This window comes from Enhydra lutris, unplaced genomic scaffold, assembly GCF_002288905.1.
Source record: "Enhydra lutris kenyoni isolate GAN:26980312 unplaced genomic scaffold, ASM228890v2 scaffoldscaffold5, whole genome shotgun sequence".
In the NCBI taxonomy this organism is placed as follows: Eukaryota; Metazoa; Chordata; class Mammalia; order Carnivora; family Mustelidae; genus Enhydra; species Enhydra lutris.
In genome coordinates, this window is record NW_019154089.1 from 38,912,462 (window position 1) to 38,929,937 (window position 17,476).

General features: G+C 41.8%; 2 protein-coding genes across 2 annotated transcripts; both read right to left on the reverse strand.

Annotated features, from left to right (window-relative positions):
- Positions 1-5,791: 5,791 nt before the first annotated feature.
- Positions 5,792-6,823, reverse strand: LOC111141127 (heat shock protein family B (small) member 3). Its single transcript, XM_022493473.1, has one exon. It carries the CDS (start codon positions 6,751-6,753, stop codon positions 6,301-6,303), a length of 453 nt encoding a protein of 150 aa, XP_022349181.1. The 5' UTR covers positions 6,754-6,823; the 3' UTR covers positions 5,792-6,300.
- An 8,726-nt stretch (positions 6,824-15,549) lies between these two features.
- On the reverse strand, positions 15,550-16,581 carry LOC111141128 (heat shock protein beta-3). The gene has a single exon (XM_022493474.1). The coding sequence runs from the start codon at positions 16,509-16,511 to the stop codon at positions 16,059-16,061; it is 453 nt and encodes a 150-aa protein (XP_022349182.1). The 5' UTR covers positions 16,512-16,581; the 3' UTR covers positions 15,550-16,058.
- Between the last annotated feature and the right edge of the window lie 895 nt (positions 16,582-17,476).

Genomic DNA, 17,476 nt, shown 5'->3' on the forward strand with positions numbered 1-17,476 from the left:
AATATAAGACATAATTCAACTGAAATAAATTATAAATGTATAATCACATAACAACATAACCTGGAAATCTAAAAGGGAAAATATGGAAGAGAATTTTTTTTTAATTTTCAATTGTCCTCTCATACTGAAAGTTTTTTTTTTTTTAAGATTTTATTTATTTATTTGACAGAGAGATCACAAGTAGGCAGAGAGGCAGGCAAAGAGAGAGGGGGAAGCAGGCTCCCTGCTGAGCAGAGAGCCCAATGCAGGGCTCGATCCCAGGACCCTGAGATCATGATCTGAGCCGAAGACGGAGATTTTAACCCACTGAGCCACCCAGGTACCCCAATACTGAAAGATTTTTAAATGCCAATTTAAATGTTTTTAGTTGCCATAAACAAAAAAAGGAAGAATATTTGAACCGACAAAATAGCAAAATTAATTATATATATGCATATATATATACATATACTGCAAATAGAAAGTGTACATGTCAATTATTTTCACATATACATGGTATATTGTTTGAAAATAACTATATATCAGGTCATGAAGAAAATCTCAACAAATTACAAAGAATGGGATCATATAGCCCATTTTATTATACTATGATAGATTTTCATTTTATTTGTCCCTGAAGTTAGAAGACATTAAGAAACAGGATTTTATATTACATATATACATGCATGCTCTTGTGTGTTAAACAATGCTGAGGAAATGTAGAAGAAAACATTTACTTAAAATCATTTATTTTTCAGATTAAAAATACTGTCTCATATCTTGGCGAGGACATCTAATCAACTCAATTGTTAAGACAGAGAGTTATTTTCAAAATATAATATTAAGTTTTAATTAGCTTACCAAACCAACATTTTTATTCTTTCCAACTAATTATTTGAGAATCTCTGAAGAGAGCAGTGGTGGCTAGTGAAAAAGAGATTTGTTAAGCTTGAGGAAATGATATGAGGTGTTTTTTTTTTCCCCTGAGGTTGTATGCCATTTGTGTTTTTTAAAATCTCTTTTTTATATGTGCTAAAGACCACTGACAGCAATTTTCAGACAATCACAAGTAGGTGAGAAGTAAGGCAAGGCCACATTCAGGATCTCAGTGTGGTTTGGACTGAAGGAGGTCGGTGGGAACTAAAGTCTTCAACTGGAAAGACATTCAGGTTTGAAGTAATAATACTTGAGGCACATTTGTTGCAGAAAGGTGGTTTTATTAAAGCACAGCGACAGTACCCGTAGGCAGAAAGAGCTACACTGGAGTCGTGAGGAGTGGCCCGTTACATACTTTCAAGCTGGGAGGGGGTTAGGGATAATATAAATCTCAAGGGAATTTTGGAAGCAAGGTTTCCAGGACCTTGAGGAGGCTAGCTCTTGTTGGGAAAAGGTCATTTATTACTGTCTAATACAACCTTAGTCATGAAACCCTTCAGATGTATATCGGTGGGTCATATGCTTGGGGAATGATTGCCGATGTGTATCCTGGGGAGTAGAGATAAAGGAAGTTTCCAAAGGAATTTTTATATGTCAAAGTAGACTTTAGAATTCTGGAGGGTCAGGCTAAGATTGCCTTTTGCCCTTAGCAAAGTATTAACATTGAGGCAGCTAGGTTCCTAGAGGAATGTCACTCTGCCTGTTTCAAGGACTTGTCAATGGGCTGTAAGTAGTAAGGAAATTTAATAATTTTTCTTCTGCCTTTGTTTCCCACATCATAATGACTTCTGGGCTTCCAGGATAAAAATTAGGCAACTTAAAACAAAAACAGGGATGCCTGGGTGGCTCAGCTGGTTAAACGTCAGCCTTCAGCTCAGGTCATGATCCCAGGGTCCAGGGATCGAGTCCCGCATCGGACTCCCTGCTCAGCCGAGAGTCTGCTTTTCCCTCTGCCTGCTGCTCTCTTTGCTTGTGCTCTCTCTCTCTGGCAAATGAGTAAATAAAATACTTAAACAAAAACAAAAAGAAATCTTTGATCCACAATCTACAGGAAAAGAAAAATCCTGGAGAAGTTTAAGAGAACTGACTTTGCGCTTAAGCCAATAAAAAATTAGATAAAAATATAAGGTGATATTAGAATCCATAAAATTTGAAGGCAGTCTGGAATATATATGCAGTAGATGCTGTAGGACTATGTGATTTGCCTGGCTCCCCCTTCCCGCAGCTCTGGATTTGGGGTTGTGGTGGATACAAACCCTGTGTGCCTTTCCATCTGCCTTCTTCTTCCTGAGGGTCTCCCCTGCCTTCCAGCCCAGGCTGCTGCCACCAGAGCTGCTGCCAGTCTCCTAAGGTGGCTGGAAGCCACGTTGAAACCCTGAGCCTGTGTTTCTCACTCTGAGTGACCCCTAACCATGCTTAGTCTCCTTTTGCTCTCAGCATGGATGAAACGTCACACTGTGGGGTACGACGTCTGGTTTTCTGAGCAGCCATGAAGGGTTTGGGTGATACACCCCAGAAGTGCAGGAGAGTCTGTTCCCTGTGAGCTAAACCTTGACAAAGGGGAAACAGGAAATAGTAGGGACCATGCAAGCAAGTTCCCTCTTTTTTTTCTTCCCTGTGGATTGCTTTAAGATCTTATTTCTTCCCAAAGATCTTCTGGAGAAGTTCCAGGTGCTAAGCCAACATCCTTGCCAAGAGCCTGCTGAGTCTCGTCATAGCTCATCGTCCCGTGGTGGTCAGCATAGTAACACATCACCCCGTTTTTTTCTCGCCTCTTTCCCCCTATTTCCTCACTTTTACCATTCTAGGCTTGCACTTCCCAAATAAAGCGTCAGCACTTCAATCCATGTTTCAGGCTGTATTTCAAGTTTGTCCAAAAGAACTGTAACAACAGTACTCACTTCACAGGAGTGCTGGATATTTCCCCCTCAGTCCACAGGAGTCACTCTCCACGTTTTTTCCACCCTGCCCCCTGCTCTGGGAGGCTCTAGAACCAAATCAACAGGGTACCCACACCCTCCAGCTACCACTTACATCCCACCAGTGGGGCATCCTGGTAGGATATTAGAAGGATAAAGTATTTATTTTCCTGACACCAGGGAGAGGTCACCTGGAGCTGTTTGTGTCATCAAAAGAAAGTCACAGCTGGTGGTCTCCTCCATCTGACAGTCTTGATTCCTGAGACCCGCTTCCTCCTCTCGTCTCTTTGGACCCAGGGAACAGAACAGCTGCACACTGCTACGCTCAGGTTATACACTGTCCCCTACAGCTCTTCTTCACCCTGCCCACTCCCGTGAAATCGATCTCTTTACAAATAAATTATTCAAATTTGAATTATTCTAATTTTGACATTGCTATCTGTTTCCTATTGGGACCAGTACTGAAAAGGAATGGTTAAATTATAATATGTTTTATATGAGTTGGAATAGTGCATAGCCATTACAAATCAACTTCTGTTTGGTATAAAAGCAAGAGATGCAGTTTAAACACACACACACACACACACACACACACACACACTTAGGAAGATAAGCAGTCAGAGTTCTGGAGGAAAACAGAATTCCATCACCTGAAAAGGGCTCTAAGGAAGGGACCACTGAGGGGAAAGCAGACAAAGTAAGAGGAATCAATAGAGGATGGTGAAGACCGGGGACAAGAAAGGGCAGAAAACACAATCGTGCCAACTGCTGATGGGGCAAAAGGAAGCAACAGCATTAGGACACCCAAGCCCAGTCCAAGCGAGAGGCCTAGAGAAATGGTCACTTCTCCAAAGGTGTAGTCAAGGAGAGACACGGGCCTGCCAGCACCTCATCCCAGCAGGTTGACAGAAGGAAATGCCCTGAACTTTGTCCTCTCCTGCCCACGAATCCTCTCTCCAGTCTCTGGCCTCCGGTCAGCACTTCCATTGTCTGAAGCCAGCTGGAAACTAGAGTGATGGCAGCTCGTGGGGGTCAGCCTGCTTGGGCTCAGAATGGGGCTGGCAAGGGCGAGGGATGGGTTTGGGTTGGCACGACATGGGGCTGGCAACAGACAGTAACCAGAATGATTGGGGCATCAAACGCCATGCAAATATAATCCTAACTTTGTGAAAAGTGATATATGTATTTATGCATAAGGGAAGACGGAACTAGAAATTTGAAGTAGCAACTTCATAGTAGTAAGAGAATTTTTTTTTAATTTGTTATAGGGTTTTGTATATTTTCCAAATCAAAGAATGGTTATGTAATACTTTTAAATATACCTTAAGAAAAAATAATGCTAATTGGATGAGATGGTTATTTTAGTGTTCATTTTTAAAGGAAAAGTTTCTATTGGTTGCTCCTCATGGTAAGAATTTTACTTCTTGGGGCACCTGGTTGGCTTAGTCAGTTGAGCCTCTGCAGTTGAGCGTCTGCCTTCTGCTCTGGTCATGATCTCAGGGTCATCCAATTAGCATTATTTTTTCTTAAGATTTTATTTATTTATTTTTTTTAAAGGAAAAGTTTCTATTGGTTGCTCCTCATGGTAAGAATTTTACTTCTTGGGGCACCTGGTTGGCTTAGTCAGTTGAGCCTCTGCAGTTGAGCGTCTGCCTTCTGCTCTGGTCATGATCTCAGGGTCCTGGGATCAGCCCCATGTCAGGCTCCCAGCTTAGTGGGGAGTCTGCTTATCCCTCTGCCTCCCCACCCACTTCATGCATGCTGCACTCTCTCTCTCTCTCTCTCTCGTTCTCAAATAAATAAATAAAATCTTAAAAAAAAAATAATTTTACTTCCTGAATTTTCCCAGAAGTAGGATCTTCTCTAGAGTAGGGTTAAGGCCAAATGAGAGGGATGTTTTTATTGATTGGTTTACTCTCAAAGCACTACTTTGTTTCCCTACCATCCTGCCAATCATTGAGAAAGAATAATCTAAGTGGGAAAAATGGTATCCCAGCTCTAATCGTATTAGATGGAGTCCCATTAATTATGATCATCTTTGTATTGTAGCAAAGCTGGTCTGTGATATTCACTTTGTCAAACAAAATTTCTTATGATGCACAAACCTCAGTGAATAACCATTAATATTCAGCTTCAAATCTTTCCAATTTAATTATATTGTAAACACATCTCTCCAATTATGTTTGCTTTCAAAACATTTTTTAGAACTGTTTGGTGTCTTCTTCTCTTCCTTCGTGTCTCTTACATTGTCACTCGAACAACAAAGCGCTGTGGAGGAGGACAGGGGTGTCGTCAGTGGCCTGCGTCCATCTTGGCTCTTTGCACACCCAGCCCCTTCTATTCCCAGCACTGTGCATAGGCTCGCTGGCCGCACACATGGGGTGCAGGGTAAAAGTGGCCACTTCCTCCCGAGAAATATTTAGCATGTACAGAATGAGATAGCAAATCTTTGGAATGTCACAGACCAGCTGTTGATGGCAGTATTCCTAAAGCAAATCCTTAACCTCCATCAGTGTCTCAGCACTTCTCAGTCCCTGTGCAAGCTCTGGCCTGGGAAACTCTACTACCTGCCAGGCTATTTAAAGCTAAGGATTATGCAGAGATAGCAGATGCAGTGTATTATGCTGTCTTCTAAAATCTAAAATTCTAAGTAGCATCAAAGAATGTAGAGTAAAACTCTTTGAATTCAGTAATTACACTTTCTAAAGTGGTTTCCTAAACTTGATACAAACTTATAAGAATATGAGTCAACACATAAGTTTGTAACATTGCATAAATATCCACAGAACATATGCTGTTGTTAAAAATACATCAATCCAGCACTCAGTTTGACTTTTTAAAAATGAGGTACATATTTAGAACTTTTTTTTTTTTAAATAAAATTTACATCTGAAAATTCCAGTATTACATTTAAGGCAGTAACAGCTGTAATGAATCATAAATACATTTCAGGCCCAATTCCTAAGTGCTGTATTTCAACTTTCAGACTCTATATTTACAGATTCCACTTCAATTAAAATTCCTTGAAAAGCTTGTCAAAAAAAAAGAAAAAGAAAAGCTTGTCAAGTGAAGGGAATCACAACTTTTTTTTAGCAATATAGAAAGTTTTCATAAAATGGATAAGAAATTCATATGGCTCTTTTGCCATCAAGCATTACAAATGCAGTTTCTGGGACATTTCTTGGAGTAATGAAGAAATAAGTCTGAATCTTCACTAGAATCCACATTGTCTCCTAACTGTCAATGTTTCAGGTGTTAGGTTAGCATCCCTTTGAGCTATAGAAACATTTAACAATTTTCCTCTCTGAGTAAGAATAACAAACACAACCTCAACATACCAGGAACTACGTTTCTATTTTCAATCTTATAAAAATCATTTCAAATGTGGTTAATACAAACATCCCCTTGGTACCGTTGGCTGAACTATAATGTTCCTCCTGCCGTATGAACAGGAATTGATAAGATGTCACTGAGTCCCAGCTGGCTCCTTTACTTCCACCACCAGAATTCCATCGTGACAGAGGACGGCCGACAAATCTTTGGTTTCGATGCCATCTGGCAGTTTATACTGTCGGGTGAAACTTCTTGAGATAAAACCATGCTCATCCATTCTGGTTCCGTGCTGAGCCTTGATCAGCAGCCAGCCTTCGAAGGTCTGAATGATGATATCTTCAGGGAGGAATTGGACCACGTCCAGCAGGATCTGGAAGCGGGATTTGCCTTCTTGGGCCGACATCTTGGCCTCTGAGTCCACCGGAGGAAGCTGGGCCTCCCTGGCTTTTCTCAGGTCCACAGTAGTTGGCCCCGGCAGTGCATACAAAGCGTGGTCCAGCCTGCAGTCTTCCAAGCCTCGAGCTTCAAACTCCTCCTGGTAGCGCACTGGCGTCTCAATGAGGTGCCTCAGGATGATTTTTGCCATGGTTGGAGGCAAAACCGGTGTCGAACAGCTTCCCTTCAGTCTGTGTTCGGTCAGAGGCGAGCCCTTCCGGTTGCCTACTGACTAGATCACCAGTTGTAACCCTGCGCAGACGCGACTCCTTCATTAGGCCTGAATCATACCACCACACACCCACTCTTGTCTTTTCACACATGCTGACAATGGACAGCTATTTATAGAGCATGGTTCGAAGTTGCATTTAGCGCGCAGCCCGCTCAAGCTGCCCAGGCAAGGATAGTCCTTACATTCTCAGTTATCCTTGGCAAGTGTGTCTGCTTTGCTTGCCTCAAGAGAAAAAGAGACTCAGAATCAGAAACAGCATTAAAAAAAAAAAAAAAATCTCTGAGTGTGTGTCTGTCCTTGAACTACAGTGATCTAAGGGACTGTGGCTTCTTAGAACAGTCCAAAGATGTGCACTCATCTTATAATATGAGCTAAGACTGCATTCGTCCTTGTCCCCAAGTGCAAAGCTGGGAGGGATGAATGTAGCTATAATTGACTAGGAGTTAAGACACACACACAGATACTCAAATCTCAGACATGTGACCAACTCTCACCCCTCTGGTCTATGCATTTTCTTTTCTTTTCATCTTTTCATCATTTGTCCTTAAGGGACATCTGAGCCAAGTCTTCTGGGCTTATTACATCTGATTTATCAAAAATGAGATCACATGACTAAGTTAGATAATGATGTCAAACCTCAGATGGGAGTGGACGGGGGCATAGAGTGGGGAACTTAGCAATGAAAATAAAGCCACAGGGGAGAGTAAAATGTTAAAGCATTGAACTATTTGATAGTAAAGCCCAGAAAACTAAGGATTGATCTAGTTGTAGCTCTGCTATTAAAAGGCAAAAGTAAATGACACGCAGTTTCTTAATTATCACACCCTTTATATTCAACTTACATTAAAAAAAATAAATGAGGCAACTCTATCCATTGCTGGAGAAGGATTTCCAAAACATGCTTAATAAAAGGAAAAATCCAGAACAGCAGATAATATGCTACTATTTATGCTTTTTTAGTAAGTATGTATTTGCTTATATAAATAGAATCTCTCTGGAAGATATGTGGCTGAACACCACGGAACACTGGCTGCCTCCTGTGATGATATCAGTGGTTGGGAAGCAGGGTCTGGAGGGACACTGACTTTTCACCATGAAACACATTTGTGCTTTTTATTCCTACAGTGTGTGTAAGGTACAAATGCACAAGAAGTTTTAAAATGTAAAAATCTTCCACTCCATGGAGATTTGTATTTTCTAGAATGGGTGTCAGGAATACCTTTCCTTAAAAATCATATATCCATTTTCTTAGAATGATAGAAAAATGTCTAAAACAGTAAGTGTCAGAAAACAGAAGGGAACGACCTCCCTTGGGTCCTTTTTATTACTCCAAAAACCTCTACAGACATTTTGGTGTGTGCTTAAAGAACATGCTTTAATAATGCTGTTTACACTCAGCTTTTTTGACCTGCACTTTACAAGTTGGTGGCCCTAGAGAGGAACATGTACTCTTTTTTTTTTTTTTCTTAAAAACTTTTTTATTTATTTGGGGGAGAGAGAGAGAAAAAAAAACGAACAAGCAGGGGGAGGGGCAGAGGGAGGAGACTTCCTGCTGAACAGGGAACCTGTGGTCCTCCCTCCCAGGACCCCTGGATCATGACCTGAGCTGAAGACAGACAGACACTCAACCAACTGAGCCACCCAGGCACCGGAACATGTACTCTTTTAGATATTTTAATGTCCTCTGACTCATAAAATATTGAGAGCTGTTTTCATCAGTGCTATTCTGAGGGGTAAGTCAAGAATAGAGCACACTGCCTGTGGCAGGAAATAGATAAGATATTAAGGATTTGGCTTTAAAATACTTGAAACAGCCAAGGCAAAACTGAGAAGGTACAGAGGTTTTTCATATAACCCCTACCCCCATATAGGCATAGCATCCCCCATTGCCAGTACCCCCCCCCCACCAGAGTGTTACATTTGTTGCAACTAATGACTCTGCGTTGACATGATGACCCACAGTGTCCATTAGGGTTTGGTGGTGTGCATTGTGTGGATTTGGAAAAATGTATAAGGGTGTGTACTCACTATTATAGTATCATACAGAGTAGCTTCACCACCATAATAATCTTCTGTGCTCTACCTGTTCATCCCTCCCTCCTCTGACCATGCTCTAAAAATTGCTGTAAGAAATAAAGCCTAGGGCGCATGGGTGGCTCAATGGAATAAGCCTCAGCCTGATCTCAGGGTCCTGGGTTCAAGTCCCTCATCAGGCTCTCTGCTCATCAGGGAGCCTGCTTCCTCCTCTCTATCTCTCTCTCTTTCTTTGCCTCTCTTGCTGCCTACTTGTCAAATAAATAAATAAAATCTTTTAAAAAATTTTTAAATTAAAAAAAAAGAAATAAAGCCTATTTAAAGAACTTAAACTGAAAACCTAAAAACTAAAACTGCTCTAAAAAATAAACTTAAAAAAAAACTGCAAAGTTATTGTTCGGTTGGGCAGAGAAAAATGTATCTAGTAATCTTACAGTTTATCGCCTCCAGGAACCTTGAAAATAGGCAAGGAGGACCAGGTGTGAGAGGTGTTTCCACGTGGGATTGTGTGTATGACTTGCTGCGGTTAGAAATGAGCATCCACATTTCTGATGCAACACCCAAGACCTCTCTCAGCGTTTTCCCAAAACTGCCCTTTGATCCTGCCCACCCCTGAACTGCCCTCCTCCACCTCATCAACTACCTCGACCCTTTCTTCCTTTGGAGAATCCACCAGGCTTCCAAACTGGTCTTTCTGCCCCACTTCTTGCCCTACTGTCCTTCCTCCCTGGGTTGTTTTTGTTTTTCTTTTCCCTATAAACCCAGTATAATACTACAAATGCATTTCCTCTTCCTTGTGATTTTCCTAATAACATTTTCTTTTCTTTTCTCTCTAGTTTACCTTATTATAAGAATACAATATAATACATATAACATGCAAAATGTGTGTTCATCAACTGTTCAGGTTATGGATAAGGCTTCCAGTCAATAGAGGGCTATTAGTAGTTAAGTTTTAGGGGAGTCAAAAGTTATACTCGGATTTTTGACCGTGTAGGGTGTTGGTACCCCTAACCTCCCACTGTTCAAAGATCAACAGTACTCAGTCCCTGCTGACCTCTTCCCCATCTCTTCTCTTGATCCTATGATCCAGCCACACTATGTGTTCTTGAAGACAAGTTTATTTCTTCCTTGTTCCCGTTGTACTAGAGACCGTCTTGTTTTGAAAGTTCCACTCTCAGAATGTCTCAAGGTTGCCCTTTTTGTACCATTCAGGCCTCAGATCAAATGTCATCTCTTCAGGCAGGCCTTTCCTGACCATCCAGCGAAGTCGCCCACCTGTCACTCCATTACAGTACTCTGTTTTCTCTTCATCACCATGACCAGTATGGAAAGCCATCTTACTCATGACTTTACATTCCAGTTGGGCAAGGCAGACAATGGCAGTCTGGGGTCAGAAACTTAGGGTTCACTGATGTGTCCCTGCACCCAAGACCGCACCTGGAAAGTGATAGGAAAAAAGACGTCACACTGCTATAGATTTTGTACTTCTTATTTCACTTGGTCCTTGATGCCATTTGGCCATCCTTCCATGTACTTTGATCAGCTTCTGCAGTTTCTCCAAAGGGGATGCTATAGATGTCTTCCACTCCTCCGGCCTGATCTCCCTCTCCCAATGAACTGACTTCCCTGAGGCCTTGTACATTCACACCCAGACATCGCAGAGGAAGAGAAGCTTCCTCTATCCTTTTATCCCTGGCCTGTGATTCCCTTGTCCCCTCCCTCCTCCTCTGGACTTTCATCCAGCCACTTACCCCTTCCTGGGTATTCTCCAGTCTCTCAGTATCCACACTCCATCAGCCTAAGGTCAAGTATGTCCCATCTTCTTAGAACAAGACTTCCTAGACCTTCTGTCACCTTCAAGCTAGTGATTCTCATCCCCTCCCAGCCCCACTCCTTGGATTTGTAGCCTGGATTCAGTGGTCACTCTCCACCCTGCTGCAGAATAACTTTTGCCCTACTGCCAACTCCACCTTGGTTAGGTCGAAGTCAGCCTCATTGTTAAGTCTATACTTCATCTTCCTGCACCTTCAGCATTTGACATAAGCTTCTCAACAGGAAAGAACATAAACTGTTTTATTCCTAGCTCCCTTGAGAGGGCTAGCAGAGTTTTATTTTATTCCATGAATTCTCAGTGAGGACGATCACCCACAAGGGGACAAAAATTGGTCCTTATAGAGAAAAAAATGCATGTAATTTAAGATTATGTAAAATCTTAACTGTTAGATAATGGTTTGTGGCCCTCCAAAGGGCCACAGTACACAAACAGACATGTCTTGTATCTGTGGTATTAAAATTTCACAGGGGACGGGGAGGAGCATTAGGTGAAAAAGGTCGCAAAAGACTTCTTGGGGTGAGCGGCACGGTGCAATAATAAAACAGGTGGGAAAGGGACACCTGGGTGGCTCAGTTGGTTAAGCCACTGCCTTCGGCTCAGGTCGTGATCCCAGGGTCCTGGGATCGAGTCCCGCCTCGGGCTCCTTGCTCAGCAAGGAGCCTGCTTCTCTCTCTGCCTCTGCCTGCCACTCTGCCTGCTTGTGTGCGCTCTCTCTCTCTGACAAATAAAAAAAAAAAAAAAGTCTTTAAAACAGGTGGGAAAGACTGCTCTAGTTGGCCTCATGACTTGCTCTCCTGGACCCTCATGGACAGGAGCTTATTTGGGGATTTCAGTAACAATTAGGCTTGGAGTCTGAGAAGCTTCCCTAGGAGGAGTGATCTCTCAGGGATGAGATGGACCACAGAGTCGGGCAGATGAAGCTTTGGGCAGGGACAGTAAGGAGGCGGGGGATTGGGGTGTTCGCTGTCCTGGAATGGCATGTCGCAGGGTCTGGAGCCAAAACTGTGCGATTGCAGGACGCAGAGGACTTGGTGTGGCTGCTGTGTGGATTACAGAGTACAAAGTGGGGACATGAGGCTGAGAGGTGAGCAGGAGCCGGATTGTGGAGAGCCTCATGTGTCATTTCTGTTGGGACAACAGAACCTTGTCAAAGCTGTCTAAATTTTTACTGGTTGCTCCAGGAGTGAACCAGAATCCTATTTTAAAGTTAACACTATTTTTTTAATCTCTTCAAAATCAAGATTTTTGTGAAAGATTTTTGCTGAAGATTTTTGTTCTATGTTTCCAAATTAAAGTGTAGGTTCTATTCTGGAATATTGGAGTTACCTTCATGAAGACCCAAATCAGTGCCTTTTTTACTTTTTATTTTTCTGACTAGACCCACAAAAAGAAATTTGGTTAGCCTCCCCACCTAGTGAAAAAACCTATGCACATTCTAGGCACGAAACACTTAGCTTTACTACATGTGATCCACTCTGATGGTCTCTAGTCAATTCCACTGAGCTTAACAGTGAGCCTTGAAACTCACTAAGTTTATTTCACAATCCCCAAATCGGTCACAACCCACAGTCTGGAAAACAGTTAACGTTTTATGTTATTAAGCAAGGTCGTGTACCATCTTTGTGGGGTGAATTACTTTTCTGCAGAGAGATTGTGATGGTCCAAACTGGTTTACCTTCTGTGCCAGTGTAAGACATTGAGTAATGCAGGGAAGTGAGGAGTGCAACAAGACCAAACAGCATGGCTTCGCTCAAACGTGATGAGGTTAAGGTAGACAAGAATGGAGCATAGATTTAGCAGCAAGGGTGTCTTTGATTTAACTAAGGGGAGAATCAGAGGCAAGGCAGGGGCAGAAGTTAAACTACAGCTGGTTGGGGCGTGAATATCACATACAGACTACAGTTTCAAGGAGCCAGGTGGGTGGGGATGGAAAGAATTCCCTAGAGCCTGACATAAGGTCTGAAAGGTTTGTTTGGTTTTAATTAGATGCTTTTAAGAAAATTGACTGTTAGTCTGATGGAAAGGACTGTTAGTCTGATGGAAACTGGTTAGCAAGTGTTTCTGAGGGGGGTGTGGCTGATAGAGCTGAGAACTGGATGGCCCGTATCCTGTTTTAAACATTTTTTTTTTCCAATCAAGAAATGGGCAGAGGGCATGAACAGACATTTCTGCAAAGAAGACATCCAGATGGCCAACAGACACATGAAAACGTGCTCCACATCACTTGCCATCAGGGAAATACAAATTGAAACCACAATGAGATATGACCTCACACCAGTCAGAATGGCTAAAATTAACAAGTCAGGAAACAACAGATGCTGGCGAGGATGCAGAGAAAGGAAACCCTCTTACACTGTTGGTGGGAATGCAAGCTGGTGCAACCACTCTGGAAAACAGCATGGAGGTTCCTCCAAAAGTTGAAAATAGAGCTACCCTACAACCCAGCAATCGCACTACTGGGTATTTACCCTAAAGATACAAACGTAGTGATCCAAAGGGGCACGTGCACCCGAATGTTTATAGCAGCAATGTCCACAATAGCCAAACTATGGAAAGAACCTAGGTGTCCATCAACAGATGAATGGATAGAGAAGATGTGACATATATATATATATATATATATATATATATATATATATATATATATGAATACTATACAGCCATCAAAAGAAATGAAATCTGGCCATTTGCAATAATGTGGATGGAACTAGAGGGTATCATGCTGAGTGAAATAAGTCAATCAGAGAAAGACAATTATTGTATGATCTCCCTGATATAAGGAATTTGAGAGGCAACATGGGGGGTTTGGAGGGTAGGGAAGAAAAAATGAAACAAGATGGGATTGGGAAGGAGACAAACCATAAGAGACTTTTATTTTATTTTTTTTAAACATTTTATTTATTTATTTGACAGAGAGATCACAAGTAGGCAGAGGCAGGCAGAGAGAGAGGAGGAAGCAGGCTCCCTGCCAAGCAGAGAGCCTGATGCAGGGCTTGATCCCAGGACTCTGGGATCATGACCTGAGCCGAAGGCAGAGGCTTTAACCCACTGAGCCACCCAGGAGCCCCCATAAGAGACTTTTAATCTCACAAAACAAACTGAGGGTTGTGGGGGCGGGGGGGCAGGGAGAGGGTAGCTGGGTTATGGATGTTAGGGAGAGTATGTGATATGGTGAGTGCTGTGAAGTGTGTAAGCCTGACGATTCACAGACCTGTACCCCTGGGGCTAATAATACATTATATGTTAATAAAAAAATTAAAAATTTTTAAAATAAATAAATAAAACATTTTTAAATTTTATTTATTTATTTGAGAGAGAGAATGAGTGAGAGAGCACAGAAGCAGAGTCCCCATTGAGTGGGTCACCCGATGTGGGGCTTGGTCCCAGGACCCTGGGATCATGACTCAACCGAATGAGCCACCCAGGCATCCCTAAACATTTCCTTTTTGTTGTTGTTGTTTTGTTTTGTTTTGTTTTGTTTTTAATTTTATTTTTTATAAACATATAATATATTTTTATCCCCAGGGGTACAGGTCTGTGAATCGCCAGGTTTACACACTTCACAGCACTCCTGGGATCAGCCCCATGTCAGGCTCCCAGCTTAGTGGGGAGTCTGCTTATCCCTCTGCCTCCCCACCCACTTCATGCATGCTGCACTCTCTCTCTCTCTCTCTCTCGTTCTCAAATAAATAAATAAAATCTTAAAAAAAAAATAATTTTACTTCCTGAATTTTCCCAGAAGTAGGATCTTCTCTAGAGTAGGGTTAAGGCCAAATGAGAGGGATGTTTTTATTGATTGGTTTACTCTCAAAGCACTACTTTGTTTCCCTACCATCCTGCCAATCATTGAGAAAGAATAATCTAAGTGGGAAAAATGGTATCCCAGCTCTAATCGTATTAGATGGAGTCCCATTAATTATGATCATCTTTGTATTGTAGCAAAGCTGGTCTGTGATATTCACTTTGTCAAACAAAATTTCTTATGATGCACAAACCTCAGTGAATAACCATTAATATTCAGCTTCAAATCTTTCCAATTTAATTATATTGTAAACACATCTCTCCAATTATGTTTGCTTTCAAAACATTTTTTAGAACTGTTTGGTGTCTTCTTCTCTTCCTTCGTGTCTCTTACATTGTCACTCGAACAACAAAGCGCTGTGGAGGAGGACAGGGGTGTCGTCAGTGGCCTGCGTCCATCTTGGCTCTTTGCACACCCAGCCCCTTCTATTCCCAGCACTGTGCATAGGCTCGCTGGCCGCACACATGGGGTGCAGGGTAAAAGTGGCCACTTCCTCCCGAGAAATATTTAGCATGTACAGAATGAGATAGCAAATCTTTGGAATGTCACAGACCAGCTGTTGATGGCAGTATTCCTAAAGCAAATCCTTAACCTCCATCAGTGTCTCAGCACTTCTCAGTCCCTGTGCAAGCTCTGGCCTGGGAAACTCTACTACCTGCCAGGCTATTTAAAGCTAAGGATTATGCAGAGATAGCAGATGCAGTGTATTATGCTGTCTTCTAAAATCTAAAATTCTAAGTAGCATCAAAGAATGTAGAGTAAAACTCTTTGAATTCAGTAATTACACTTTCTAAAGTGGTTTCCTAAACTTGATACAAACTTATAAGAATATGAGTCAACACATAAGTTTGTAACATTGCATAAATATCCACAGAACATATGCTGTTGTTAAAAATACATCAATCCAGCACTCAGTTTGACTTTTTAAAAATGAGGTACATATTTAGAACTTTTTTTTTTTTAAATAAAATTTACATCTGAAAATTCCAGTATTACATTTAAGGCAGTAACAGCTGTAATGAATCATAAATACATTTCAGGCCCAATTCCTAAGTGCTGTATTTCAACTTTCAGACTCTATATTTACAGATTCCACTTCAATTAAAATTCCTTGAAAAGCTTGTCAAAAAAAAAGAAAAAGAAAAGCTTGTCAAGTGAAGGGAATCACAACTTTTTTTTAGCAATATAGAAAGTTTTCATAAAATGGATAAGAAATTCATATGGCTCTTTTGCCATCAAGCATTACAAATGCAGTTTCTGGGACATTTCTTGGAGTAATGAAGAAATAAGTCTGAATCTTCACTAGAATCCACATTGTCTCCTAACTGTCAATGTTTCAGGTGTTAGGTTAGCATCCCTTTGAGCTATAGAAACATTTAACAATTTTCCTCTCTGAGTAAGAATAACAAACACAACCTCAACATACCAGGAACTACGTTTCTATTTTCAATCTTATAAAAATCATTTCAAATGTGGTTAATACAAACATCCCCTTGGTACCGTTGGCTGAACTATAATGTTCCTCCTGCCGTATGAACAGGAATTGATAAGATGTCACTGAGTCCCAGCTGGCTCCTTTACTTCCACCACCAGAATTCCATCGTGACAGAGGACGGCCGACAAATCTTTGGTTTCGATGCCATCTGGCAGTTTATACTGTCGGGTGAAACTTCTTGAGATAAAACCATGCTCATCCATTCTGGTTCCGTGCTGAGCCTTGATCAGCAGCCAGCCTTCGAAGGTCTGAATGATGATATCTTCAGGGAGGAATTGGACCACGTCCAGCAGGATCTGGAAGCGGGATTTGCCTTCTTGGGCCGACATCTTGGCCTCTGAGTCCACCGGAGGAAGCTGGGCCTCCCTGGCTTTTCTCAGGTCCACAGTAGTTGGCCCCGGCAGTGCATACAAAGCGTGGTCCAGCCTGCAGTCTTCCAAGCCTCGAGCTTCAAACTCCTCCTGGTAGCGCACTGGCGTCTCAATGAGGTGCCTCAGGATGATTTTTGCCATGGTTGGAGGCAAAACCGGTGTCGAACAGCTTCCCTTCAGTCTGTGTTCGGTCAGAGGCGAGCCCTTCCGGTTGCCTACTGACTAGATCACCAGTTGTAACCCTGCGCAGACGCGACTCCTTCATTAGGCCTGAATCATACCACCACACACCCACTCTTGTCTTTTCACACATGCTGACAATGGACAGCTATTTATAGAGCATGGTTCGAAGTTGCATTTAGCGCGCAGCCCGCTCAAGCTGCCCAGGCAAGGATAGTCCTTACATTCTCAGTTATCCTTGGCAAGTGTGTCTGCTTTGCTTGCCTCAAGAGAAAAAGAGACTCAGAATCAGAAACAGCATTAAAAAAAAAAAAAAAATCTCTGAGTGTGTGTCTGTCCTTGAACTACAGTGATCTAAGGGACTGTGGCTTCTTAGAACAGTCCAAAGATGTGCACTCATCTTATAATATGAGCTAAGACTGCATTCGTCCTTGTCCCCAAGTGCAAAGCTGGGAGGGATGAATGTAGCTATAATTGACTAGGAGTTAAGACACACACACAGATACTCAAATCTCAGACATGTGACCAACTCTCACCCCTCTGGTCTATGCATTTTCTTTTCTTTTCATCTTTTCATCATTTGTCCTTAAGGGACATCTGAGCCAAGTCTTCTGGGCTTATTACATCTGATTTATCAAAAATGAGATCACATGACTAAGTTAGATAATGATGTCAAACCTCAGATGGGAGTGGACGGGGGCATAGAGTGGGGAACTTAGCAATGAAAATAAAGCCACAGGGGAGAGTAAAATGTTAAAGCATTGAACTATTTGATAGTAAAGCCCAGAAAACTAAGGATTGATCTAGTTGTAGCTCTGCTATTAAAAGGCAAAAGTAAATGACACGCAGTTTCTTAATTATCACACCCTTTATATTCAACTTACATTAAAAAAAATAAATGAGGCAACTCTATCCATTGCTGGAGA